Genomic DNA, 27,149 nt, shown 5'->3' on the forward strand with positions numbered 1-27,149 from the left:
CTGGTGGCTCAGATGGCAGAGAATCCGCCCGCAGTGCGGGATACATGAATTCGATCCCAGGGGAAGATCCCCTGGAGGAGGGCATGGCAACCCGCTCCAGTATTCTTGCCTGGAGAGTCTCCATGGACAGAGGAGCCTGGTGGGTTACAGCCCATGGGGTCACAAAGAGTCAGACACGACTAAGCACATGGTGTTAGGTAAATGAGAAGGAAAAGCAACTCCTCTGTGTTTCTCCTTTACTCGAAACAGATGTGTGGGTTTTCCACACATCAAGCAGTTCTCCCAGATTCTATTTAGTTCTGTTTGGACTCTGTCTACCTGAAGTTAGCATCAGATCCCACAAGTTAAGCGCTCAGCCCCACAAGACAGCCCTCACTTCCAGTGCCACCTGAACTTTTTACTGACCAGCTATAAATTGTGGTTCACATGACCCCCATTTGGGGTTTGATAATTTGCTAGAATGGTTCACAGACCTCAGGGATTCACTTTTGTTTATTGATTTATTACAAAAGATATAATAAAGGATACAGAAAAACGACCAGATAAAGAGACATGTAGGGCAAGGTCCAGAAGGGTCCCAAGTGCAGGGCAGCTTCTGTCCCAGAGAAGTTGGGATACACCATCCTCCTGGCATGTAGATGGCTTCATCTCTGTATCTCGTACTATTAGGGTATTATTTATGGAGGCTTTATTGCTTAGGCATGACTGACTATTAACTCCATTTCCAGCTCCTCTCTGCAGATTGGGAGGTAGGGCTAGAAATTTTTTTTTTTTTTAATTATTTATGTATCTGGCTGCCTCAGATCTTGTTGCAGCGTGCAGGCTCTCATGTACCCAAGCTTATCAGTTGCATATGGGATCTTAGTTCCCTGCAGATTCTTACCCACTGTACCAGTAGGGAAGTTCTGGGGCTGAAAATTGAACTTTCTAATCATAGTTTTTCCGTCTGATTACCAGTCCCTATCCGAGAGTCACCCCACCAGAACAAAATACAATGTTGTCATCCAGGAAATTGCAAGGGATTTAGGATGTCTCTCAGGAATCAGGGTCAAAAAACAAATATTAGAACACAAGATGCTCCTAGTGTTCTTATCACGTAGGAAATTACAACAGTTTTGGACATTCTGAGTCAGGAACTGGGATCAAAAACTAAATGTTAGAACGAGAGTATTGTATTTGCAACAAGCTCTGTGTCAGGAGCTGGGGACCGGAGACCAGTGCATATGTATGTCAGTCTTCATGTCTGTGCCACACTATTTTGATTGCTGTAACTTTATAATAAATTTTGAAATCAGAAGGTGTGAGTCCTCTATCTTTGTTCTTCTTTTTCAAGGTTATTTTTGGTTCATCAGGGTCCCTTGAGATTCCATATGAGTTTGGGTATTGGTTTTTCTATTTTTGCACTCAAAGATCATTGAGATTCTGATAGGGATTGCTTTGAATCTGTAGCTGACTTTGGGTTGTATCGACCCTTTAACAGTATTAAGTCTTCCAATCCATTAACACTGGGTGTCTTTCCATTTATGTAGATCTTTTAATTTCTTTCAGTAGTGTTTTGTAGTTTTAATTGTATAAGTCTTTTATCTCCTCAGTTAATTCCCAAGTATTTTATTATTTTTGATGCTATTATAGATGGAATTGTTTTCTTACTTCCCTCTTTAGAGTATTCATTGTTAGTGTAAAGAAATGCAACTGAAACTTCTATGTTGACTTGTATCGTGCTACTTTATTTGATTCATTTTTTAGTTCTAACAGGGATTGGGGAGATTTTTAGGGTTTCTGTATATAAGAAATTATGTCTCAATTGATTTTAGTAGATAGCTATCATACAAAGTAGTTTCTCAAACCACAGTGTGGTTTGAGAAATTGATAACAGAAATAAAACTGAAAATTTCATGAATTTATGTAAATAGCACACTTAACCAATGGATGAACAGAAATAAAATTGAAAATTTCATGAATTTATGTAAATAGCACACTTAACCAATGGATGAAAGAAATAATCACAAGGGAAATTAGAAAATATGTAGAGATGAATGAGAATGAAAATACAGTGTGCCAAAACTTACAGGATGCAGCACACAATGCTTGGGGAGTGGTAGGGGGCATTTGTAGCTTTTAAACATGAATGTTAAAAAACACAAAAGATCTTAAAGTTTAAAAAGTAATAATAAAAGATCTTTCTGGCATTTCAGTGGTTAAGATTCCATGCTCCAGTGCATGGGGCATAGGTTCGATCCCTGATCAGGGAACTAAGATCCTGCATGCTGCCAAAATTCAAAATACAATGTAGTACGGTACAGTACAATACCAAAAGATTTCAAATCAACAACCTAACTTTATAATTTAAGAAACTAGAAGAGAAAGAACAGGCTAAACTCAGAGCTAGTGGAAGGAAGGAAATGTAAAGGAGAGCGCCTCGGTAAACAGAGAAAATAGAAAAATAAGACTGAAAATCAGTGAAATCAAAAATTGGTCTTTTGAAATCAACAAAATTGACAAACTTTTTAGCTAGGTGGAATGAGGAAAAAAGAGAGAAGATTCAAATTACTAAAACCAGAAAGGAAAATGGGGGAACTTCCCCAGTGGTTCAGTGGTTAGGGCTCTGCTCTTCCACTGAAGGGGTCATGTGTTCAGTCCCTGGTTAGGAAACGAGGATCCCGCATGTCCCACGGCCAAAAGAAATGAAAATGGGGACGTTACCAATTCTGTTAAAAAAAAAGTTGTGAAGTGAGTACTGTGAACAATTGAATGCCAACAAATTAGATAACCTAGATGAGATAGACAAATTCCAAGAAATACAAAACCTACCAAGACAAAGTCACAAAGAAATAGAAAATCTGAATAGACCTGTAACTAGTAAGGACATTGAATCCATAGTTAAAACTCTCCCAAAAAAAGCCTTGGACCAGTAGCTTCACTGGTGAATTGTACCAAACATTTGAAGAACTGAAAAGGAGTGAAAACACATTCTAAGTCATTCTTTGAGGCTAGCATTAGCCTGATACTCAAATACTACTAGAAAACTACAGACCAATATCCGTTATGAACATTAATGCAAAAATCCTCAAGCAAATACTACTAAACTGAATTCAACAGCATATTAAAGAGAGTATACACCATGACCAATGGGATATATCTCTGGAATGCATGAGTGGTTCAGTATATGAAACAGTCCACGTAATACTTCACATTAAAAAATGAAGGGGAAGAATCCACATGGTCATCTTAATTGATGTACAAATGTCTTTCTTGTCCTCATAAACTAAGGTTCATTATAACATTCTCATTTTTAATGTTTCCTTCATGTTTCTTAAAAATAATAGCTAAATTGAGCATTGTACACTTACTCTTTACAACCTAGTGAGTTAATGAGTATTTTTATTTACATTTTACCAGTAAAGAAACTGAAACTCAGAAAGATGTTAAAGGGCACCAAGCTAGTGAATGGTAGACTTAGAATGAAGGATTGTTGAAGACTGAAGTGTCTTCTAAATTTCCGACAAAGTTCCATCCCTTATTCTACCTACTTAATTGCTTGGATAAATATTGTGAGTTTGTTTAAGAAGTTACTATGTGGGTATGGTTAGCTCTTGATTCACATGGAACATTAGTTTGACATCTCTTGATGGTCTATACCTGTGGTTCACAAACAGTTCTGTAGGAAAACTCCTCAAATGGATATTAGTTTGAGTTCTTTAAAAAAAACCCAAAAAACCTCCTTTATGTGAGGTTAAAGGTTTTTTTTTTCCTTTTAACTGAAGGCAAGAGTTTTCAGAGCCTTTTAAAAAAAATGTATTGGGAATTTCCAGAAAGGAGATTTGATAAGCAGCGTTTTCCAGTTTTACTTGACACCAAACTATATTCAAAGAACATATCTATACTGATTATTTGTTGACCCTAGGCATATAGGAAAATAATTTTATGTACATTTATGAGCTATTACTTAGCTGCCTGTAGATACAATGACAGAGAAGGCAATGGCAACCCACTCCAGTACTCTTGCCTGGAACATCCCGTGGGCGGAGGAGCCTGGAAGGCTGCAGTCCACGGGGTCACTAAGAGTTGGACACGACTGAGCGACTTCACTTTCACTTTTCACTTTCATGCATTGGAGGAGGAAATGGCAACCCACTCTGGTGTTCTTGCCTGGAGAATCCCAGGGACGGGGGAGCCTGGTGGGCTGCCATCTATGGGGTCGCACAGAGTCGGACACGACTGAAGCGACTAGCAGCAGATACAATGAAGAAAGAAGAGACTGGGAATAAGATGGGATAGTTCTGCTGTTCTCTTGCTCTGTGACTTGGGAAAGCTTGTTCATTTTGCTAAGCCTTAGTTTCCTTTTATGCAAAACGAGAGGGTTGAAATATTGTATTCACTTTATCATTTCTTTAATGTGAAAATAGAAAAAAAATTCCAGATGTTTTATTCTCAGTTGAACAAAAATTTTGTTGAAAATTTCCAAATTGAGAATTTATTGAAAACTTCTTGTTTTCTAACATGAATTAATTAAATAATGGGAGGCAGTATAGCATAGGAGACAACCTGGACTTCAGAGATTGTTACTCAAGGTTTCAATCATGGCTGTACCACTTATTATTCTTAAATAAGGATATTCTTACACAAAGTACATGCCCTCTTGAATACTTGGGTTTCTCAGTGGTGAAAATGAGGGCTTTATTACTTACAGTGCTTATTACATAGGAATAAGTGCTTAGTAAGTGGAATCTGCAGGTATTTAATTTGGTAAATCAGTAATTAAATGTAAATAATAAAGATTGAGTATAAAAGCTGTAGTTACACATTAGAGCCTAGGTTGAAAGCCTGGCCTTTCACTTCCTGCAAGGACTTCACTTTCCATTTCTCCTGCTGCTACCAAAGAGGGCATATTGCTTATTGTATAAAGCAAAGCTATCTGTGTTGAAGGAAGGAGAGAACAGAGATCTCTGCTTTTTGCTAAGTTTCTCTCTGGGAATAACTGAAAACAAATGTTAAAATATGCATCCTCACTAGGAATAAAACTACCATCATTTCAGTTCAGTTGCTCAGTTGTGTCCGACTCTTTGTGACCCCATGAATTGCAGCACGCCAGGCCTCCCTGTCCATCACCAACTCCCGGAGTTTACTCAAACTCATGTGTATCGAGTCAGTGATGCCATCCAGCCATCTCATCGTCTGTCGTCCCCTTCTCCTCCTGCCCCCAGTCCCTCCCAGCATCAGAGTCTTTTCCAACGAGTCAACTCTTTGCATGAGGTGGCCAAAGAACTGGAGTTTCAGCTTTAGCATCAGTCCTTCCAAAGAAATCCCACGGCTGATCTCCTTCAGAATGGACTGGTTGGATCTCCTTGCAGTCCAAGGGACTCTCAAGAGTCTTCTCCAACACCACAGTTCAAAAGCATCAATTCTTCGGCGCTCAGCTTTCTTCACAGTCCAACTCTCCCATCCATACATGACCACTGTAAAAACCATAGCCTTGACTAGACGGACCTTTGTTGGCAAAGTAATGTCTGCTTTTGAATATGCTATCTAGGTTGGTCATAGCTTTTCTTCCAAGGAGTAAGCGTCTTTTCATTTCAAGGCTGTAATCACCATCTGCAGTGATTTTGGAGCCCCAAAAAATAAAGTCTGACATTGTTTCCACTGTTTCCCTATCTATTTCCCATGAAGTGATGGGACCAGATGCCATGATCTTAGTTTTCTGAATGTTGAGCTTTAAGCCAACTTTTTCACTCTCCTCTTTCACTTTCATCAAGAGGCTTTTTAGTTCCTCTTCACTTTCTGCCATAAGGGTGGTGTCATCTGCATATCTGAGGTTATTGATATTTCTCCCAGCAATCTTGATTCCAGCTTGTGCTTCCTCCAGCCCAGCATTTCTCATGAGGTACTCTGCATAGAAGTTAAATAAGCACGGTGATGATATACAGCCTTGACATACTCCTTTTCCTATTTGGAACCAGTCTGTTGTTCCATGTCCAGTTCTAACTGTTGCTTCCTGACCTGCATATAGGTTTCTCAAGAGGCAGGTCAGGTGGTCTGGTATTCCCATCTCTTTCAGAATTTTCCACAATTTATTGTGATCCACACAGTCAAAGGCTTTGGCATAGTTAATAAAGCAGAAGTAGATGTTTTTCTGGAACTCTATTCCTTTTTCCATGATCCAGCGAATGTTGGCACTTTGATCTCTGGTTCCTCTTCCTTTTCTAAAACCAGCTTGAACATCTGGAAGTTCGCGGTTCGTGCATTGCTGAAGCCTGGCTTGGAGAATTTTGAGCATTACTTGACTAGCGTGTGAGGTGAGTGCAGTTGTGCGGTAGTTTGAGCATTCTTTGGCATTGCACTACTGGGCATATACCCTGAGGAAACCAGAATTGAGAAAGACGCATGTACCTCGGTGTTCATTGCAGCACTGTTAACAATAGCTAGAACATGGAAGCAATCTAGATGTTCTTTGGCAGATGAATGGATAAGGAAGTTGTGGTACATATACACAGTGGAATATTACTCAGCTATTAAAAAAAGGGAATGCATTTGAGTCCGTTTCAATGAGATGGATGAACCTGGAGCCTATTACCGGAGAAGGCAATGGCACCCCACTCCAGTACTCTTGCCTGGAAAATCCCATGGACGGAGGAGCCTGGTAGGCTGCAGTCCATGGGGTCGCTGCCAGTCGGACATGACTGAGCGACTTCACTTTCACTTTTCACTTTCATGCATTGAAGAAGGAAATGGCAACCCACTCCACTATTCTTGCCTGGAGAATCCCAGGGACGGGGAAGCCTGGTGGGCTGCCGTCTTTGGGGTCGCACAGAGTCAGACACGACTGAAGCGACTTAGCAGCAGTAGCAGCAGCAGAGCCTATTATACAGAGTGAAGTAGTCAGAAAAAGACAAATACCATATATTAACACATATATATGGAATCTAGAAAGATGGTACCAACTATCCTATGTGCAGGGCAGCAGAGGAGACACAGACATAAGGAACAGACTTTTGGACTCAGTGGGAGAAGGAGAGGGTGGAGTGATTTGAGAGTATAGCATTGAAACATACATTACCATATGTAAAATAGATAGGCAGTTGGAGTTTGATGTATGATGCAGGGAACCCAAAGCAAGAGCCCTGGACAACTGGGGTCGGGTGGGGAGTGAGGGGGATTCAGAAGGGAAGGGACACATATATGTATGCCTGTGGCCAGTTTGAGTTGATGTATAGCAAAAACCATTAAAATATTGTAATTATCCTCCAATTAAAATAAATATTAAAAAAAAAATGTATCCTCAACAAGCTAGAGCCAACGAGCCAAGTGAAATTTAGAGAGTGCTTAGATTTCAACTGAGGTTTTGCCCCAACCTCCTACAGTGTTTGTTTTATATATATATATAAACAGATGAGATGTGGAAAGAAACACTTCTTAGGAAAGCACTCTAGTGATTACATTAGAGTGATGAAGTCTAGTTGCACAGTCCCTTTCCAAGTAGTTGAATGAGATATATCTGGTTGTGATACCTTACTTGAGTTACACTTAAGCAAGAGATCAAGGATCAGAACATTTCAGAAGTAGGTTGCCAAGTGATGTTGACACACTGTTATCAACTGACTTGGGAAAGGAGGAAATTAGACCAAGGCTGGAGTAGAAGGATATCGAATAGTTCACACACTTCCCTCTAATCTCCCTTATGCATTTTACTGTTTAGAGATTGATTGGAGTTCAGGGTACTAATGCTGTCAGGCTGTTGTTACTGTTGAGTTGCTAAGTCCTCTCCAACTCTTTGCAACCCCATGGACTATAGCCGGTATACCAGGCTCCTCTGTCCATTGGGTTTTTCAGGCAAGAATACTGGACTGGGTTGCCATTTCCTTCTCCAGGGGATCTTCTTGAACCGGATATCCAACCCTGGTCTCCTGCACTGCAGGTTGATTTTCTTTTTTTTTTTTTTCAACCACTGAGCCACCTTCTGTTACACTTGTATAAATTAATGAAACTAAGTGTAGCATTTGTGCTACATCCTTGCCTGGAGCAGTTCCTGGAAGAGGAATTAGCTCTGGGGGAAGGAGGAAGGGAGAGACCATCTTGGAACCAGGGATGATTCTCACTAAGACAGACTTGGGTAAACCGGCCCGAGTAGGGGATTTGTGGTAGACACTGGTCCTGAAAGATTAGAAGGTGCCGAAGTTAAAATTTTCTACATATTGAAGCTATTTTGCCAATGCCATCTCATGTCACCTCAGATGTCAGTAGATCTTAGTGTAAAAGAAAAATTCTGAAGAGCAAGCCAGTTAGGTGAGATTACAGATTTAGTTGACCTTCAGTGAGCACTTAACTGTGTACCTGAATTAGTGTGGAGGGTCTTCCACATGATTCTTTTTTAAAGAGTCTTGATATTCTCAACTGATACTGGGTATGATGATACCCATAGGATTGTTGAGGAAAATATATAATTCCTTACACAAAGTAATGATGAACAATACTTAAAAACTACAGAGAGATGAAGTAAAAGTTGATCATTGACGTGAGAACAGAGTGTTCATTTAAATATTTTCTACTGTATGCTAAGGTATTGCATTGGATCTAGGGGATATATAGAGATATATATATATAGAGAGAGAGAAGTGGGTTCTCTTCTTGAAAGTTCCTTTTTAAAAATTATTTACTTATTTGACTGCACTGGGTCTTCATTGCTTTGCTCAGGCTTTCTCTAGTTGTGGCAAACAGGGCTATTCTTCTTGTGGGGTGCCAGCTTCTCATTGCGGTGGCTTCTTTTATTGCAGAGCAGAGGCTCTTGGGTGCGCAGGCTTCAGTAGTTGTGGCTTGCGGGCTCTAGAGCATAGGCTTAATAGTTGTGGCGCACGTGCTGAGTTGCTCTTCAATGTGAAAGATCTTCCCGGACGAGGGATCGAGCCCGTGTCCCCTGCATTGGCAGACAGATTCTTATGCTTTGTGCCAGTTCCTTTTAAGAGAATTACAGGAGCCTCCCTGGTGGCTCAGTGGTAAAGAATCTGCCTGCCAATGCAGGAGACAACGGGTTTGATCTCTGGTCCAGGAAGATGACACATGATTCTGAGCAACTAAGCCAGTGTGCCACAGCTATTGAGCCTGCACTTGAGAACCTGGGAGCCGCAGCTACTGAGCCCACGTGCTGCACCTGCCGAAGCCTGTGTGCCTGGGGACCATGCTTCACAATAAGAGAAGCCACTGTGATGAGAAGCCCACGAACTGCAGCTAGGGAGTATCCTTGGCTGGTGGCAACTGAAGAGAAACCCACACAGGAACGGAGACCCAGCAGGGCCAAAAATAATAAATAAATAAATAAAATTTAAACAAGAGAATTACAGCCTGTTGGGTTCTAAAGAAATTAGTTTGGGAGGAGCTTGAAACCAATAACTGAAGTTATTAAATATAACGTTCCCTCAGCTTCTCTGTTTTACTTCTCTTCTGTATGTGCTTACAGCTAAATGTGTTGGAGGTGAGGAGAAAATTGGTAGCAAAGCTTATGTAGTGTCTCAAGCTATACCTGTTATAGTCTTTCTTTTTGAAGAAAGCTGGCATTGTAAAACTTAATTGGCATAAAATGATTATTGGCTTGAGACATACTTAGCTTTTGACTCACATTGAAACCAACCCTAATCAATATAAATTGGAATGGACCTTTTAAAGTGCATTTTAGTGTGTTTTAGCAGTATGTGTCAGGAACATAAAAATATGTACATTCCTTGGCCTGTAATTTTTAGCTGGATCCTCGGGGGGAAATCCTCAATACAGAGAAACTTTATAAACAGAAGTGTTCATGAGAATGCTATTTTAATAGCAAAAATTCAGAAGCAGTTATAGCATCTGTATGTCAATTGTTTTTGCCAATTGACATGTGACAATTAAAATGATTATGAACTTTAATTCCTAAGGGAATATTCTGCAAATAGGTATTTTTAACTACTAGCTTAGCCTCTAGTTAGAATATTTGGAGTTTAATTTTTCAAAAAAAACTCAGGGTATTAATGTACAGTGAAAATGTCTAGAGGGTTTCACTTAATAGCGATGATTATTGAAGCTTATCCTAAAAGGTCTTTTTAACTTGGACAGCCTTTTTCTGTAACCTTTTAAGCCCTTACTGTGTGCCAGGGGTGGGCGTGTGTGCGTGAGTGCACATGCGCTTGCTCAGTTGTGTCTGACTTTGAGACACCATGGACTGTAGCCCACCAGGCTCATCTGTCCATGGAATTTTCCAGGCAAAAATACTGGAGTGGGTTGCCATTTCCTTCTCCAGAGGATCTTTCTGACCGAGAGATCTAAACTGCATCTCTTGTGTACAAGGTACCGGGGAGCATTATATAGAGATGAATCACATTCCTTTTTCTTAAGGAGCCTGCATCCTGTAATAAGGCAGTAGAATGAGTGTAAACAGCCAGAATAAATGATAGAAAATGATAGGTGTATAAGCGAGGTAGAAAATATTTTTGGTAAAGACCCAGTGGTCATTCATACCCTGAGAAGAAGGTAAAAGTAAAGTCCAGTTCTTAAAGAGAATATATAGAGAAGTGGAACCCTGACATACCAGTTCTCTGCAGTGGACAGCAAAGTAATCAAAAGTTAAAGGAGATTCTATTACTAGCTTCATACAAAAGTAGTTGTAGTTTCAAACTGTGAATTTAAAAAAATTTTTTATCTGGCTGCACCAGGTCTTAGTTGTGGCTTTCAGGATCTTTGATCTTTAGTTGTGACATGTGGGATCTAGTTCCTTGACCAGGGATTAAACCCAGGCCTCCTACATTGGGAGCAGGGAATCTTAGCTACTGGACCACCAGGGAAGTCCCCAGACTGTGAAATTTAAATCATTATCAGTTCAGTTCAGTCACTCAGTCGTGTCCAACTCTTTGCTACCCCACGAATCGAAGCATGCCAGGCCTCCCTGTCCATCACCAACTCCCGGAGTTCACTCAGACTCACGTCCATCGAGTCAGTGATGCCATCCAGCCATCTCATCCTCTGTCGTCCCCTTCTCCTCCTGCCCCCAATCTCTCCCAGCATCAGAGTCTTTTCCAGTGAGTCAACTCTTTGCATGAGGTGGCCAAAGTACTGGAGTTTCAGCTTCAGCATCATTCCTTCCAAAGAAATCCCACGGCTGATCTCCTTCAGAATGGACTGGTTGGATCTCCTTGCAGTCCAAGGGACTCTCAAGAGTCTTCTCCAACACCACAGTTCAAAAGCATCAATTCTTCGGCGCTCAGCCTTCTTCACAGTCCAACTCTCACATCCATACATGACCACTGGAAAAACTATAGCCTTGACTAGACAGACCTTTGTTGGCAAAGTAATGTCTCTGCTTTTGAATATGCTACCTAGGTTGGTCATAACTTTCCTTCCAAGGAGTAAGCGTCTTTTAATTTCATGGCTGCAGTCATCATCTGCAGTGATTTTTGGAGCCCAAGAAAATGAAGTCGACATTGTTTCCCCATCTATTTCCCATGAAGTGATGGGACCGGATGCTATGATCTTCGTTTTCTGAATGTTGAGCTTTAAGCCAACTTTTCACTCTCCTCTTTCACTTTCATCAAGAGGCTCTTTAGTTCCTCTTCACTTTCTGCCATAAGGGTGGTGTCATCTGCATATCTGAGGTTATTGATATTTCTCCCAGCAATCTTGATTCCAGCTTGTGCTTCATCCAGCCTGGCGTTTCTCATGACGTACTCTGCATATAAGTTAAATAAGCAGGGTGACAATATACAGCCTTGACATACTCCTTTTCCTATTTGGAACCAGTCTGTTGTTCCATGTCCAGTTCTAACAGTAAGTTCAAACACATCTTTATTAATCAGAATAGGAACCATTACAATTAACGCTTTTTTGCCAACAAGAAATGTTTGTTTATTCCTGTAGCATAAAAATCCATGCTTTGGGATTCAACGAACTCTTGGAAAGCATTTTCTGCATCCTGCTGGTTGTGGAAGTGTTTGCCCTGCAAAAAGGTGTCGAGATGCTAGAAGAAGTGGTAGTTGGTTGGCAAGAGATCAGGTGAATGTGGTGGATGAGGCACAATTCCGTAGCCCAGTTCGTTCAACTTTTGAAGTGTTGGTTGTGTGACCTGCATCGTGCGTTATCATGGAGAAGAATTAGGCCCTTTATGTTGACCGATGCCAGCTGCAGTTGTTGCAGTTTTCTTTGCATCTCTTTGATTTGAGCATGCTTCATATGGAATGGTTTTGCCAGGATTCAGAAAGCTGTAGTGGATCACACCAGCAGACCACCAGACAGTGAAAATGACCTTTTTTGGTGCAAGTTTGGCTTTGAGAAGTGCTCTGGAGCTTTTTCTCAGTCCAGCCACTGAGCTGTCGTTACTGGCTGTATAAAATGCACTTTTTGTCCCATGTCACAATCCAATCGAGAAATTGTTCATTGTTTCATAAAACAGAGTAGACACTTCAAATTGATTTTTTTTGATTTGCCATCAGCTCATAAGGCACCCACTTAACGAGCTTTTTCACTTTTCCTACTTTCTTCAAATGCCAAATGATCACAGCATGGTTGACTTTGAGTTCTTTGGCAACTTTTTGTGTAGTTGTAAGAGGATCAGCTTCTGTGATTGCTTTCAGTTGGTCATTGTCAACTTATGATGGCCGGCCACTATGCTTATCTTCAAGGCGCTTGTCTCCTTTGCAAAATTTCTTGAACCACCACTGCATTGTATGTTCATTAGCAGTTCCTGGGCCAAATGCATTGTGAATGTTAAAGTTGTCTGCCTGCTTTATGACCCAGTGAGCTCAAATTTAAAAATCACTTGAATTTGCTTTTTGTTTAACATCATATCCCTAGTTTAAAATAAATATAAACAGCAAGTAATAAGTCATTAGCAAAAAAAAAAGTGTGAAATGCACATTAAAATGATGTATAACATCACCACATTTATTTAAGAATGTATTCCGATATCAAACAGCAAAGGTCAACAATGAAAAACTGCAGTTACTTTTGCACCAACATAGTACAAGCCAGAAGTAAGAGGCCCAGAATGGTCACGAACCAAAATTAAAGACGGTCAGAGCTGTCAGCCATCAGTTCTTAATAGATCTCTAGAGTTCTTAACAGAGCTTTCTAATTTCAGTATTGAAACTTTTGCAGTATTTTAAACATAAAAATATATTAACAAAGTTTCTGTACTGTATAATTTAAATTTTTTTTAATTTCTGTGTAGTTTAAAAAAATAAACAATTGCATACCTAAAGAATGCAAACTTTAATTTTTGTTTTGTTCTTTTAAGCTCTGGAAAGGATATTCAGTCCAAATTAAATCCCTCATTGTACATAAAGGAATCTGGAATTCAATTATGTCTGGTCTTTGAATCATAGGTTACAGAACCAAAACAAGAATCTCAGCCTCCTGACTCACCAGTGCATGTTACCACATACTTGTCAGGTTGAGATCAATCTCTTTTTTCCGGTTGCTTGCTGATTATTAAGAGGGATTTGTTGAGGATAGAGACTGTGTATTTATCCCTGTATCCCTGGACATAGTAATAACACAGAATAGACAATAACAGTAGACATATGATGCATGAAAAGGATAGTTGGGTAGGTTTGGCTTCTCTCGTAGACCTTGAAGGAAGGCTAGGATTTAGCTTTGTGGAAGTTTTGGTCATTTGGTATACACAGAAGCTGTTAGATTTGTTGAATTTTGAATACCTAAAGGAAAATAGAAAATAATGCCGAAATCTACATTGGTGCTACGTTGTAGGAACACTTGAATGCCAAGCTAAGAATTTTGGAATTTGTTATCCAGTTAGCTGAAAAGTTTTGAGCAGAGAAGTAGCACACACACGTGCAGGAGTAGGGAGACCAGGGGAGGTGGGGAAGAGTTAGGAAGAGAAATTATTGTGACCATTCACTTGAGGTATCATAAAAGCTTGATTGAAGATGCTAGCTGTGGGAATGGAAATATGGTTATAGATACAGAAAACCATCAGAACTTGGTTACCGATGAAGTGTGTAGTTCAAAGTATAGAGTACTCAGAGATGCGACTGAGGTTCCAGATGTCATCTTTGCCTGTATAGTTTGGAAGATGGTGGTGTCATTAACACATACAGTAGTTTTAAATGATATATTTGAGGTACTTGTGCCACATCTAGATGGAAATGTTGAATAGGCTATTGGAAATGTGCTGCCAAACTTCAGAAGAGAAGAAATACATTTAGAAGTCATTTGAGTAGAAAGGATCATTGAAGGCTGAGGATTAAATGAGATTGCCAGGAAGAGGCAAAAGCCAAAGACACATCTTCAGAAAATTTTCTACATTTAGAGGGGGATAAGAGAAGAGTCAGAGCAGATTTATTTGATCATAGACAAAGTGAAACCTAAAAGTCGTGTAAGGAGAAGGGAGTAGGGAGAGTACTTACAGGAGGGAAACTTCTGAATTATAGATTCTTTTTAATAAAAAGTTTTACACAGTTTGTATTATAAGCTAAGTCTTATGCTAATAGCTAAAATATGTAAGTTAATGAAAGGCATGTTTTGCAGAAAACCTGCATTATATGAGTATGTATTATAAACAGAATAGATGTTTAACATTAAATAAGACTGTTTTGCTGAATGTAGAAGTTGAAGTCTTACATTTTTTAAACTTGAATTTGAGAGAATATAGTCAAGTAGTCTTTTTAATTAAAAGCCTTGAAGTTCAGACAAGAAATTTTTTGTTTGTTTTAACATATATGATAACCATTTGAATGAATTCTGAATAGTGATGTTTTACCATACTTGTATATCTGTTTGCCTTCAGCACTTGGTAGAGTAGTTCCCCTGCAGTATTTGTAAGTATTCTATTGGGGGTAAAAATATCCACCATGTACTGTTGGTTTTCCCTAAGTAACTTTTTGTTTTTATCTTTCAGGATCTGACTGGCATAGAATCTATGGATCAATGTCGCCATACCTTGGAACAGCATAACTGGAACATAGAGGTATTATAGGATTCATTATGAGTGTACTTATTTCTTATTCCCTGCTCTGATAACAGATCTCAAAGACGTGTACGTTTCTTTTTTTCCTTTTCACAGCAAAAATCTTCTCTCAATAGTTTGGTTTTTTTTGTTGTTGTTTTGTTTTGTTTTGTTTGTTTGTTTGTTTTAATTTACAGCTCTTTAGTCTTTAAATTACCCACTCCAGTGTTCTTGCCTGGAGAATCCCAGGGACGGAGGAGCCTGGTGGGCTGCCGTCTATGGGGTCGCACAGAGTCGGACACGACTGAAGTGACTTAGCAGTAGCAGCAGCAGCAGCAGCAGCAGTCTTTAAATTTGTGTGAAAGGTGAAGATTATAATCAGAGTTTATAAAATCACAGAAAAGATTGTGACCAAATCCCTCAGTATAGTGTCCCTCCCTCTTTATATTTTCTTAATGACTCTTTGGGGAAAATACTGGTTTTTCTATATTCGATTTACAGCCAGATACCATAATGTGAACCTTTTTATTAAATATTTTAAAATTTATTCTTACGAATTTTCTATTTGGTTATGTTACCTGCAGCTTGGTTTTTTTTGTTTTTTTTTTTTTTTTTCAGTATATGGATCTTTTGTGTTATTTGATGATGAATTGGCTAGTACTTCAGAATAGTCTCAGTTAATAATGGTAATAGCAAACACCTGGTGGTCTGCCGTCTATGGGGTCACACAGAGTCGGACACGACTGACACGACTTAGCAGCAGCAGTAGCAGGAAACACCTTGTCCTCACTATAATGCCTCCAATGTTTTATTATCAAGTGTAATGCTAGTTATTGTTTTGAGATAGAGCTACTAGAATGTAATAAGCTCCATGAGAGCAGAGTGGTTTTGGTTTTTTTGACTATTGTATTCCAGCATCTAAAATTGATCCTAGTATATCATAGGCTCTCAGATATCTGTTGACTGTTCTTCTTTTCTTGCTTTATTAGTGGATGTTGAGTTTAATCAAGCGCACTTTTCATGTCTGTTGAACTTAACTATTTAATTATAGTATATTATTTGAATAGAGTACTGGATTACAAGTGGTATTTAGTTATTCAGCGCTATTTTGGAGCAGTTCTAGGCTCTGGCACTAGGGCAAACAAGACTTAAGTCCCTATTCTCATGGAGCTTCAGTTTGTAATAAATGCTGTGAATAAGATGAGTACAGAAAATAGAATAAAGAGGATAAGGAAAGTCATTTTAATAGGGTGGTCAAGTAAGGCCTTTCTAGGGAGGTTATATTTGAGCTGACACCTGAATGATGAAAAGGAATGATGAATGTGGAATTTTAAGGGGAATACATTTTAGGCAGAAAGCATGATGCTGCTCTGTATGATACTTTGGTATTGTCTCCTTGTTAGACTTTGATTTCAAGCATATGCTGGCTTTTTAAAATGACTGACTTGATAAAATGGGTTGAGAAGCCTAGTTAGCGTAGATTGAAAAGAAAGCAATTTAAAACTTGCTTCTGCCTTTTCTGTATTAACTTCTTCATTTTCCTCCCATTAGTCATAATCTATTTGTTGCCTACTTTTTTCTTGATAAGCTTTCTTGAGGATCCTTTTTTCTTAGAGATTTTCAGGATAGGTTTAGAGATTAGCATAGGCTATCTCAAGCACTATTTCATTTTCTCTCTTCTGTGTTTGTTCTGTTATTCCCTCTTCTCATGGTTTTTATTATGCTTACTTTCCTTTTTTAAAAATGAGATTTGCTGGAGACTTATTTTACTTGTTTATAAAAAGCTCTTGTATTTATCAGTTCTTTTTACTGTTTATAAAACAAAATCTGATGTTAATGTATTTTACCATACTTTTGTAGGTTTGTGTTCTTTTTTTTTTTTACCATTATGATTTTTGAAGCTTTGTTAATTTATTTGTATTCTTACATTTAAGCCTGTGAATTTTCTTCTGAAACTATTATTTTAAATGTTTTATTTTCTTCTTTGGTCTAGGAGTTATTGAGAAACACTTTTTTGTTTGTTTATATATCTGTATAGATTTGTATATAATTTTCTTGTTACATGAATGGAATTATGCCATATTTACATTTTTTCACTTTCAGTAACTCCTAAAAATAATACATAAAAGTAACTTTTGTTTAAAGTTACACGAAAAGGTGCTCAGTATCACTTAACTATTACAGAAATGCAAATCAGGGCTACAGTAAGGTGCCATCACATACAAGTCAGAATGGCCATTATTCAAAATTCTACAAATAACAGATACTGGAGAGGGTGTGGGGAAAACAAATCCTCCTGCATTGTTGGTGGGAAAGTAGTTGGTGCAGTCACTGCAGAAAACAGTGTGACGGCTCCTCAGGACACTGAACTCAGAATCGCCACACGGCACAGCAGGTCCACCGCCCAGGCGTCGTCCAGCGGAACTGTGAGTCAGAAAGACACAGCGCCCCCGCCAGGCGTGTAACACCATTCACAACAGAGGAGGCATGGAACCGGCCTAATGTCCATCGACAGAGGAACGCATAAAGAACGTGTGATGTGTGTATATATACAGTGGGATACTGCTCAGCCATAAAAAAAGAAAAAAGAAATAATGCCATTTGCAGCAACATGGATAGAGCCAGAGATTATATCATACTAAGTGAAATAAACCAACAGAATGATCTCTATTCGTTTCCAAGGCAAACCATTCAATAGCACAGTAATACAAGTCTGTGCCCCAATCACTAATGTTGAAGAAGCTGAAGTTGACAGTTCTATGAAGACCTAAAAGACCTTCTAGAACTAACACCAAAAAAAAGATGTTCTTTTCATTATAGGAGACTGGAATGCAAAAGTAGGAAGTCAAGAGATACCTGGAGTAACAGGCAAATTTGGCCTTGGAGTAGAAAATGAAAAAATGAAATGGCAAAGGCAGGCAGAGTTTTGCCAAGAGAATGCTGGTCATAGCAAACACACTCTTAAAACAACACAAGAGAAGACTCTACACATGGACATCACCAGATGGTCAACACCAAAATCACATTCATTATATTCTTTGCAGTCAAAAATGGAGAAGCTCTATACAGTCAGCAAAAACAAGATGGGAGCTGACTGTGGCTCAGATCATGAACTCCTTATTGCCAAATTCAGACTTAAATTGAAGAAAGTAAAAAGAACCACTAGACCATTCAGGTATGACCTAAAACAAATCCCTTATGATTACACAGTGGAAATAACAAATAGATTCAAGGGATTAGATCTGATAGAGTGCCTGAAGAACTATGGACAGATGTTCGTGACATTGTACAGGAGGCAGTCCCCCAATACCATCCCCAAGAAAAAGAAATGCAAAAAGGCAAAATGGTTGTCTGAGGAGGCCTTATAAATAGTTGAGAAAAGAAGAGAACCTAAAGGCAAAGGAGAAAAGGAAAGATATACTCATTTGAATGCAGGGTTCCAAAGAATAGCAAGGAAAGATAAGAAAGCCTTCTGAGTGATCAATGCAAAGAAACAGAGGAAAACGACAGAATGGGAAAGACTTAAGAGATCTCTTCAAGAAAATCAGAGCTACCATGGGAACATTGCATGCAAAGATTGGCACAGTAAAGAACAGAAATGGTATGGACCTAACAGAAGCAGAAGATATTAAGAAGAGTTGGCAAGAATACACAGAACTATACAAAAAAGATCTTTATGACCCAGATAACCACAATGGTGTGATCACTCACCTAGAGCCAGACATCCTGGAATTCAAAGTCAGTGGGCCTTAGGAAGCATCACTGTGAACAAAGCTACTGGAGGTGATGGAATTCCAACTAAGCTGTTTCAGATCCTAAAAGATGATGCTGTTAAGGTGCTGCACTTAATATGCCAGCAAATTTGGAAAACTCAGCAGTGGCTACAGGACTGGAAAAGGTTAGTTTTCATTCCAGAGCCAAAGAATGTTCAAACTACCACACAATTGCGCTCATCTCACACGCTAGCAAAGTAATGTTCAAAATTCTCCAAGCCAGGCTTCAATAGTACATGAACCATGAACTTCCGAATGTTCAAGCTGGATTTAGAAAAGGCAGAGGAACGAGAGATCAAATTGTCAACATCCGCTGGATCATGGAAAAAGCAAGAGAGTTCCAGAAAAACATCTGCTTCTGCTTTATTGACTACATCAAAGCATTTCACCATGTGGATCACAACAAACAGTGGAAAATTCTTGAAGAGATGGGAATACCAGACCACCTGACCTGCCTCTTAAGAAACCTATATGCAGGTCAGGAAGCAACAGTTAGAACTGGACATGCAACAATGGACCGATTCCAAATAGGAAAAGGAGTACGTCAAGGCTGTATATTACCACCCTGCTTATTTAACTTTTATGCAGAGTACATCATGAGAAACGCTGGGCTGGAGGAAGCACAAGCTGGAATCAAGATTGCTGGGAGAAATATCAATAGCCTCAGATATGCAGATGACACCACCCTTATGGCAGAAAGTGAAGAAGAACTAAAAAAGAGTCTCTTGATGAAAGTGAAAGAGGAGAGTGAAAAAGTGGCTTAAAACTCAACATTCAAAAAACAAGGATCATGGCATCTATTCCCATCACTTCATGGCAAAAAGATGGAGAAACAGCAGAAACAGTGAGAGACTTTATTTTTGGGGGCTCCAGAATCACTGCAGATGGTGATTGCAGCCATGAGATTAAAAGACACTTGCTCCTTGGAAGAAAAATTATGACCAACATAGATAACATATTAAAAGTAGAGCAATTACTTTGCCAACAAAGGTCCATCCAGTCAAAGCTATAGTTTTTCCAGTAGTCATGTATGAATGTGAGAGTTGGACTATAAAGAAAGCTGAGCGCCAAAGAATTGATGCTTTTGAACTGTGGTATTGGAGAAGACTCTTGTCCCTGGGACTACAAGGAGATCAAACCAGTCAACCAAGACTCTGATGCTGGGAAAGATTGAGGGTAGGAGGAGAAGGGGATGACAGAGTATGAGATGGCTGGATGGCATGATCAACTCACTGGACAATGAGTTTGAGCAAACTCCAGGAGATCGTAAAGGACAGGGAAGCTGGTGTGCTGCCATCCTTGGGGTTGCAAAGAGTCGGTCAGGACGGAGTACTGAAGAACAATAATATAGATGTGTATAACTGAATCACTGTTGTACAGCAGAAATTGATCAATTATACTTCAATTTTTAAAGATCAATTAATAGAAGAAAAAAAAATTAGCTTAAAAAGTTCAAACAAAGCCTAAGATTAAGTATGAAAAAATCTGGCTCTGATCACTTCCCTACCACTGTCTCACGGTCCTACATTCCCAACATAGTAGTATTAACAATTTCTTTTGCTTTTTTCCCAGATATTTTTGTGCCTCTCTAGAAATATTTGTGTGTGAAAAGTGAAAGTGTTTGTTACTCAGTTGTGTCTCTTTGTGACCCCATAGATGAGCCTGCCTGGCTCCTCTGTCTGTGGAATTCTCCAGGCAAGAATACTGGAGTGGGTAGCCATTCCATTCTCCAAGGGATCTTCCTGACCCAGGGATCAAACCTAAGTCTCCTGTAGTGCAGGCAGATTCTTTACTGTTTGAGCCATCAGGGAAGCCCCAAAATATATATGTTGTTCTCCAAAGAGCTTTTATTTATATAGGCTGTATCTGTTTGTTTATTACCATGTTGTTGCTCTGTTCAGTCACTCAGTTGTGTCTGACTCTTTGTGACCCTATGGACTGCAGCAGGCCAGACTTCTCTGTCCTTCACGATCTCCTGGAGCTTGCTCAAACTGATGTCCGTCGAGTTGGTGATGCCATCCAATCCTCTTATTCTCTGTCGTCCCTTCTCCTGCCTTCAATCTTTCCCAGCATTGGGGTCTTTTCTAAGAGTCTTCTCTTTGCATCAGGTGGCCAAAGTATTGGAGCTTTAGCATTAGTCCTTCCAATGAATATTCAGGGTTCACTTCCTTTAGGATTGACTAGTTTAATCTCCTTGCAGTCCAAGGGACTCTCAAGAGTCTTCTCCAAAACCACAGTTCAAAAGCATCAATTCTTTGGCGCTCAGCCTTCTTTATGGTCAAACTATCACATCCATGCATGACTACTGAAAAAACCATAGCTTTGAAGATACAGATAGTTGTCAGCAAAGAATGTCTCTGCTTTTTAATAAGTTGTCTAGGTTGGTCATAGCTTTTCTTCCAAGGAGCAATCGTCTTTTAATTTCATGGCTGCAGTCACCATCTGCAGTGATTTTGGAGCCCCTCAAAGTAAAGTCTGTCTCTGTTTCCATTATTTCCCCATCTATTTGCCATGAAGTGATGGGAACAGATGCCATGATCCTCATTTTTTGAATGTTGGGTTTTAAGCCAACTTTTTCCCCTCTCCTCTTTCACCTTCATCAAGAGGCTCTTTGGTCCTCTTTGCTTTCTGCTGTAAGGGTGGTGTCATCTGCATATCTGAGGTTATTGCTACTTCTCCTGGCAGTCTTAATTTCAGCTTGAGCTTCATCCAGCCTGGCATTTCGCTTGGTGTATTCTGCATGTAAGTTAAATAAGCAGGGTGACAATATACAACCTTAACATACCCCTTTCCCAATTTCCACCCAGTCCGTTGTTCCACGTCTGCTTCTAAGTGTTGTTTCTTGACCTGCATACAGATTTTTCAGGAGGCAGATAAGCTGGTCTGGTATTCCCATCTCTTTAAAAATTTTCCACAGTTTGTTGTGATTCACAGTCCAAGGCTTTAGTGTAGTCAGTGAAGCAGAAGTAGATGTTTTTCTGAAACTATTGCTTTTTCTATGATCCAGAGGATGCTGGCAATTTGATCTCTGGTTCCTCTGCCTTTTCTAACTCCAGCTTGAGCATCTGGAAATTCTTGGTCCACATACTGTTGAAGCCTGGCTTGGAAAATTTTGAGCATTACTTTGCTAGTGTGAGATGAGTGCAGTTGTGTGGTAGTTTGAACATTCTTTGGCATTGCCTTTGGGATTGAAATGAAAACTGACCTTTTCCAGTCCTGTGGCCACTGCTGAGTTTTCTAAATTTGCTGGCATATTAAGTGTAGCACCTTAACAGCATCTTTTAGAACTTGAAATAGCTCAGCTGGAATTCCATCACCTCCACTAACTTTGTGCTTCGTGATGCTTCATAAGGCCCACTTGACTTCACACTCCAGGATGTCTGGCTCTAGGTGAGTGATCATACCACCGTGGTTATCTGGGTCGTGAAGATCTTTTTTGTATAGTGCTTCCATGTATTCCTGCCAGCTCTTCTTAATATCTTGTGCTTCGGTTAGGTCCTTGCCGTTTCTGTCCTTTATTGTGCTTGTGATTGCATGAAATGTTCCCTTGATATCTCTAGCTTTTTGAAGACTTCTCTAGTCTTTCCCACTCTATGTTTTCTTCTGTGTCTTTGTATTGATCACTTCGGAAGGCTTTCTTATTTCTCCTTGCTATTCTTTGGAACTCTGCATTCAGATTTTCACCTTTGCCTTTCACTTCTCTTCTTTCTCACATATTTGTAAGGTGTCCTCAGATAACCAATTTTCCTTTTTGCATTTCTTTTTCATGGGAATGTTTTGATCACTGCCTCCTATACAGTGTTACAAACCTCTATCCATAGTTCTTCAGGCACTCTATCAGATCTAATACCTTGAATCCATCTGTCATTTCCACCATATAATCATAAGGGATTTGATTTAGGTCATATAAAACATAATTTTTGATTTAGGTCATATCGGAATGGCCTGCTGGTTTTCCCTACTTGCTACAATTTAAGTCTGAATTTGGCAATAAAGAGTTCACAGTCTGAGCCACAGTCAGCTCCTGGTTTTTTGTTTTTTGTTTTTTTTTCTGACTGGAATGAGCTTCACCATCTTGGGCTTCAAAGAATATAATCAATCTGGTGATGACCATCTGGTGATGTCCATGTGTAGAGTCATCTCTTGTGTTGTTGAAAGAGGCTGTTTGCTATGACCAGAAAGTTTTGGCACAACTCTGTTAGCCTTTTCCCTGCTTCATTTTGTACCCCAAGGCCAAATATGCCTGTTACTCCAGGTATCTCTTGACTTCCTACTTTTGCATTCCAGTCCCCTATGATAAAAAGGACATCCTTTTTTGGTGTTAGTTCTAGAAGGTCTTGAAGGTCTCCATAGAACCGTTCAGCTTCTTCTGCATTGGTGGTTGTGGCATTGTCTTGGATGACTGTGATACTGAATGGTTTGCCTGGGAAACAGAGATCATTCTGTCATTTTTGAGACTGCACCCAAGTACTGCATTTCGGACTCTTGTTGACTATGAGGACTACTCCATTTCTTCTAAGTGATTTTTGTCCACAGTTGTAGATATAATGGTCATCTGAATTAAATTTTCCCGTTCCACTCCATTTTAGTTCACTGATTGCTAAAATATCCATGTTCACTCTTGCCATCTCCTGTTTGGCCATCTCAAATTTACCTTGATTCACAGACCTAACATTCCAGGTTCGTATACAGTATTGTTTTTTATAGCATTGGACTTTACTTTCATCTCCAGACGCATCCACAACTGGGCGTTGTTTGCACTTTGGCTCAGCCTTTTCATTCCTTCTGGAGCTATTTCTCTGCTTTTCTCCAGTAGCATATTGAGCGCCTACCGACCTGGGAAGTTCATCTTTCAGTGTCATTTTTTTTTTCTTAGTTTAGTATTCATTTTTAAAATAATAAACTCATTGTATGTTAACATAAATGTTTGCAGATATTTTTGTCTGGCTTAGTAAAAAACAGCTGAATTTTCATATTCACTTCTGCTTTTAATCTTTTGTGATACATAGTTTTAGTTGAAGTATGTGACGAACATCTGGCTTCACCCAGGTATGTAATTTTTAAGGGGCAGTATAATTTAGTGACATTAATTTCAGTACATTTACATTGTTGTACAACAATTACCACTATCCATCTTTAAAACTTTTTCATCTTCCCAAACAAACTCTCTACCCACTAAATCAGTTACTTCCCATCTGTCTCTGCCCAGCCTCTGGTAACCACAACTCTACTTTCTGCCACTAGAAAATTAGACTATTCTAGATACGTCATATAAGTGGAATCAAACAATGTTTGTCCTTTGGTATCTGACTTACTTCACTTGGTTATCCATGTCACAATATGTATCAGGTTTTTTATTGTCAAATAATATTCTTTGTATGAATATGCCACAGTATCTTTATCCATTCATCAGTTCATAGATATTTGGATTGTTCCCACTTTCAGTTTTTATTAATGTTGCAGTGGATATTAGTGTACAAGTTTTTGTGTGGGACATGTTTTCATTTCTCTTGGGTATATATCTAGGAGTAGAATTGCTGAATCATGTGATAACTCTAGGACTTTCCAGGTAGCTCAGTGATTTAAAAAATCTGCCTGCCAATGCAGGAGACAGAGCAGACTCAGGTTCAATCCCTGGGTCAGGAAGATCCCCTGGAGGAGGAAATGACCACCCAACTCCAGTATTCTTGCCTGGAAAATCCCATGAACAGAGGAGCCTGCTGGGCTACAGTCTGTGAGGTCTCAAAGAGTACCTTTTAAAGAACTGCCAGACTGCTTCCAGAGAGGTTACACTATTTTATACCCCCCAAAATAGTGCCTGATGGTTCCAGTTTTTCTACATCCTCACATGCACGGGTGCTCAGTCACTTAGTTGTGTCCTCTTTGGTGACCCCGTGGACTGTAGCCCGCTAGGCTCCTCTGTCCATGGGATTTTCTTGGCAAGAATACTGCAGTGGGTTGCTGTTTCCTCCTCCAGGGGATCTTCCGAACCCAAGGATCCAAGCTATGTCTCCTGTATTGGCAGGCAGAGTCTTTACCACTGAGTCACCTAGGAAGTCCACACCCTCACCTACAATTTGTAAAAATCTGTCTCTTAGTATAGTCATTCTAATGGATGTTAAGTAGTATCTCGTGATTTTCATGTGCATATTTCTGATGATTAATGATGTATATTTTTTTATATGCTTTTTGGTCATTTGTTTATCTCCTTTGGGGAAATATCTATTCAAGTACTTTGCCCATTTTTAAATTGAGTTGTTTGTCTTTTAAGTGATAAGTTGTAAGAGTTCTTTATATACTGTAGATGCTAGACCCTTATCAGATACATGATTTGTAAATGTTTTCTCCCATTCTGTGGGGTTGTCTTTTTACTCTGTGATAGTGTCCTTTGGTGCATGAAAGTTTTTAAGTTGTGATGAAGTCCAGTTTATCTGTTTTTTTCTTTTGTTGCCTGTCCTTTTAATATCTTATCTGAGAAACCTTTTACCTAATCCAAAATCACAAAGATTTTCTTTTTTCAGCTATGTTTTCTTCTAAGGGTTTAATCATTTCAGCTCTTACATTTAGGTCTTTGATATATTTTGAGTTAGTTTTTGTATATAGGGTGATTTTAGTAGGTCAGCTTCATTATATTGCATATGGTATCAGTTGTCTCAGCCTTATTTGTTGAAAGACTGTTCTTTCCCATTGAATTGTGTCTCAACACTTGAAAATGTAAAACCTAGAGGCAAAGTTTAAAGCCAGCTATGAAGGTTAGAGAGTATACAGTTCTCTAAAAGACCATCCTTACTTCTGTTAGCAACTGCAAGTTCAAGGTGTTCCTAAAACCACATGCAGGTTTGATAATTCACTAAAAGAGCTTACTGAAAACTATTACAACTCATGGTTGCAGCTTATTATAGGGAAAGGATACAGATGTAAATCAGCTAAAGAAAGAAGCTCTTTGGGCAAAGTCTTGAGTTCCAAATACTTGTTACCCTCCTGGCCCAGATGTTTAACAATAGGCACCAAGTGTTAACCACAGGGAGGCTCACCACAGCTTCAATGTTCAGAGTTTTTCACTGAGGCTTTATTACATAGGCATGATTGATTTGACTAGTTGCCTATGTAATTGAACTCAGTCTCTAGGTTGACTGATACTGCATTACTCCAAGTCCCCAGCCTAAATTACATGGTTGGTCTTTCTAGGGTGCTCAGCCCCACCATAAAATCCCATAGCAAAGATATTCTTACCAGGTGTGACATAGATTACCTGCAGAAGCTGAAGATAGAGATCAGATTTCCCTTTGGGTAAAGCCAAATTTTTTAACTACACTGGGACAAATAGCCAGTTTCAGGGGCAGAGTTAGGAAAGGAATGAAACTTTTTTTTTTTTTTTTTTTTTTTTTTTACTGAATATCATCTTTGTGCCAGGAATTATATTAGAATTGTGTATGGTCATCTCATTAAACTTTCAGATTAACCCTGAAAAGTATTGTTCATTTATTTTGCATGTGAGAAAACTGAGGCACATAAGCCAAGCAACTTTTCTCAGTGCTGGAACTAGGATTCAGACCTAACTTTCTCTGCTCCAAAGCCACGCTTTCTCTCAATACCAACCCATCAAGATGGCTCCATTGCACAGTTCTGGAGGCACCGTCTACAGTTGTGTTCTCTGTGGGTGGTTTTTCTTATGCTTGTACAGTGAAACACCTTGTATCCCGGCCACCCTAAATAGCATATACCACCTGGATAAAAGCAGTGAGCTTCCAGAAAAGTTCCTTGAGACTCTTCTGTGTATGAATTCTGGGGCCATCACCACACATTGCCTCCCACCTTAGCAAGTTAAAAAGGTTCATGAGTGTGTACTCCCTGGTGACCTATTTTGACACACCAGTAATAGTAGTCTCTTCTAGGTTGATAAGAGCATCATTGAAGCTACTGTTTTTTTCTTCTCAGGCTGCTGTACAGGACAGATTGAATGAGCAAGAGGGTGTACCAAGTGTTTTCAACCCACCACCATCTCGACCCTTGCAAGTTAATACAGCTGACCACAGGATCTACAGCTATGTTGTCTCAAGACCACAACCAAGGGCAAGTTATTTCATAGCTGGAACCCCTCCCTTTTTTATTTTAAAAGTTCTTTTACTTGGTTATGTTGATCTCTGTATGATAGGAGCAAAAGGAATATTGAGAATATAAACCTGTTAGCTTGACCTAGCTCCTTGGTAGATTTATTGGGTGTATCATTTTTTTCTTGATTCCTTACTGAACCAATGAAAGTAACTATCCTTTTTTTCCCTGTTTCTATGCCAGTTACTTGAAGAGTTTTCTGTGCCTTGTTTTATGTTTATGACACTTTATCTACATGTATTTACATGTCTAAAAATGTTTGCTCTGTGTTTAGTAGATCCTGCACTTTTAAATTAAAATGTTGACTGAATTCTTTGCTGTTTCATTTTGCTTAATTTTAAGCTACT

At 39.3% G+C, this 27,149-nt stretch overlaps 1 protein-coding gene across 2 annotated transcripts in view; it reads left to right on the forward strand.

Moving 5' to 3' along the window:
* The window catches only part of FAF2 (Fas associated factor family member 2), a 71,619-nt gene that overhangs the window by 28,027 nt on the left and 16,443 nt on the right, over positions 1 to 27,149 (forward strand). The window contains exons 2-4 of one of the 2 annotated variants that reach the window (XM_055550918.1): positions 6,211 to 6,293; positions 14,870 to 14,938; positions 26,629 to 26,763. In XM_055550918.1, coding sequence (XP_055406893.1) covers positions 14,891 to 14,938; positions 26,629 to 26,763 — 183 coding nt within the window. In that variant the 5' untranslated portion in view covers positions 6,211 to 6,293; positions 14,870 to 14,890. The remainder of the gene's footprint in view (positions 1 to 6,210; positions 6,294 to 14,869; positions 14,939 to 26,628; positions 26,764 to 27,149) is intronic. The other variant, XM_055550907.1, reaches the window with a different exon arrangement.

This window comes from Bubalus kerabau, chromosome 1 (assembly GCF_029407905.1).
Source record: "Bubalus kerabau isolate K-KA32 ecotype Philippines breed swamp buffalo chromosome 1, PCC_UOA_SB_1v2, whole genome shotgun sequence".
NCBI lineage: Eukaryota > Metazoa > Chordata > Mammalia > Artiodactyla > Bovidae > Bubalus > Bubalus kerabau.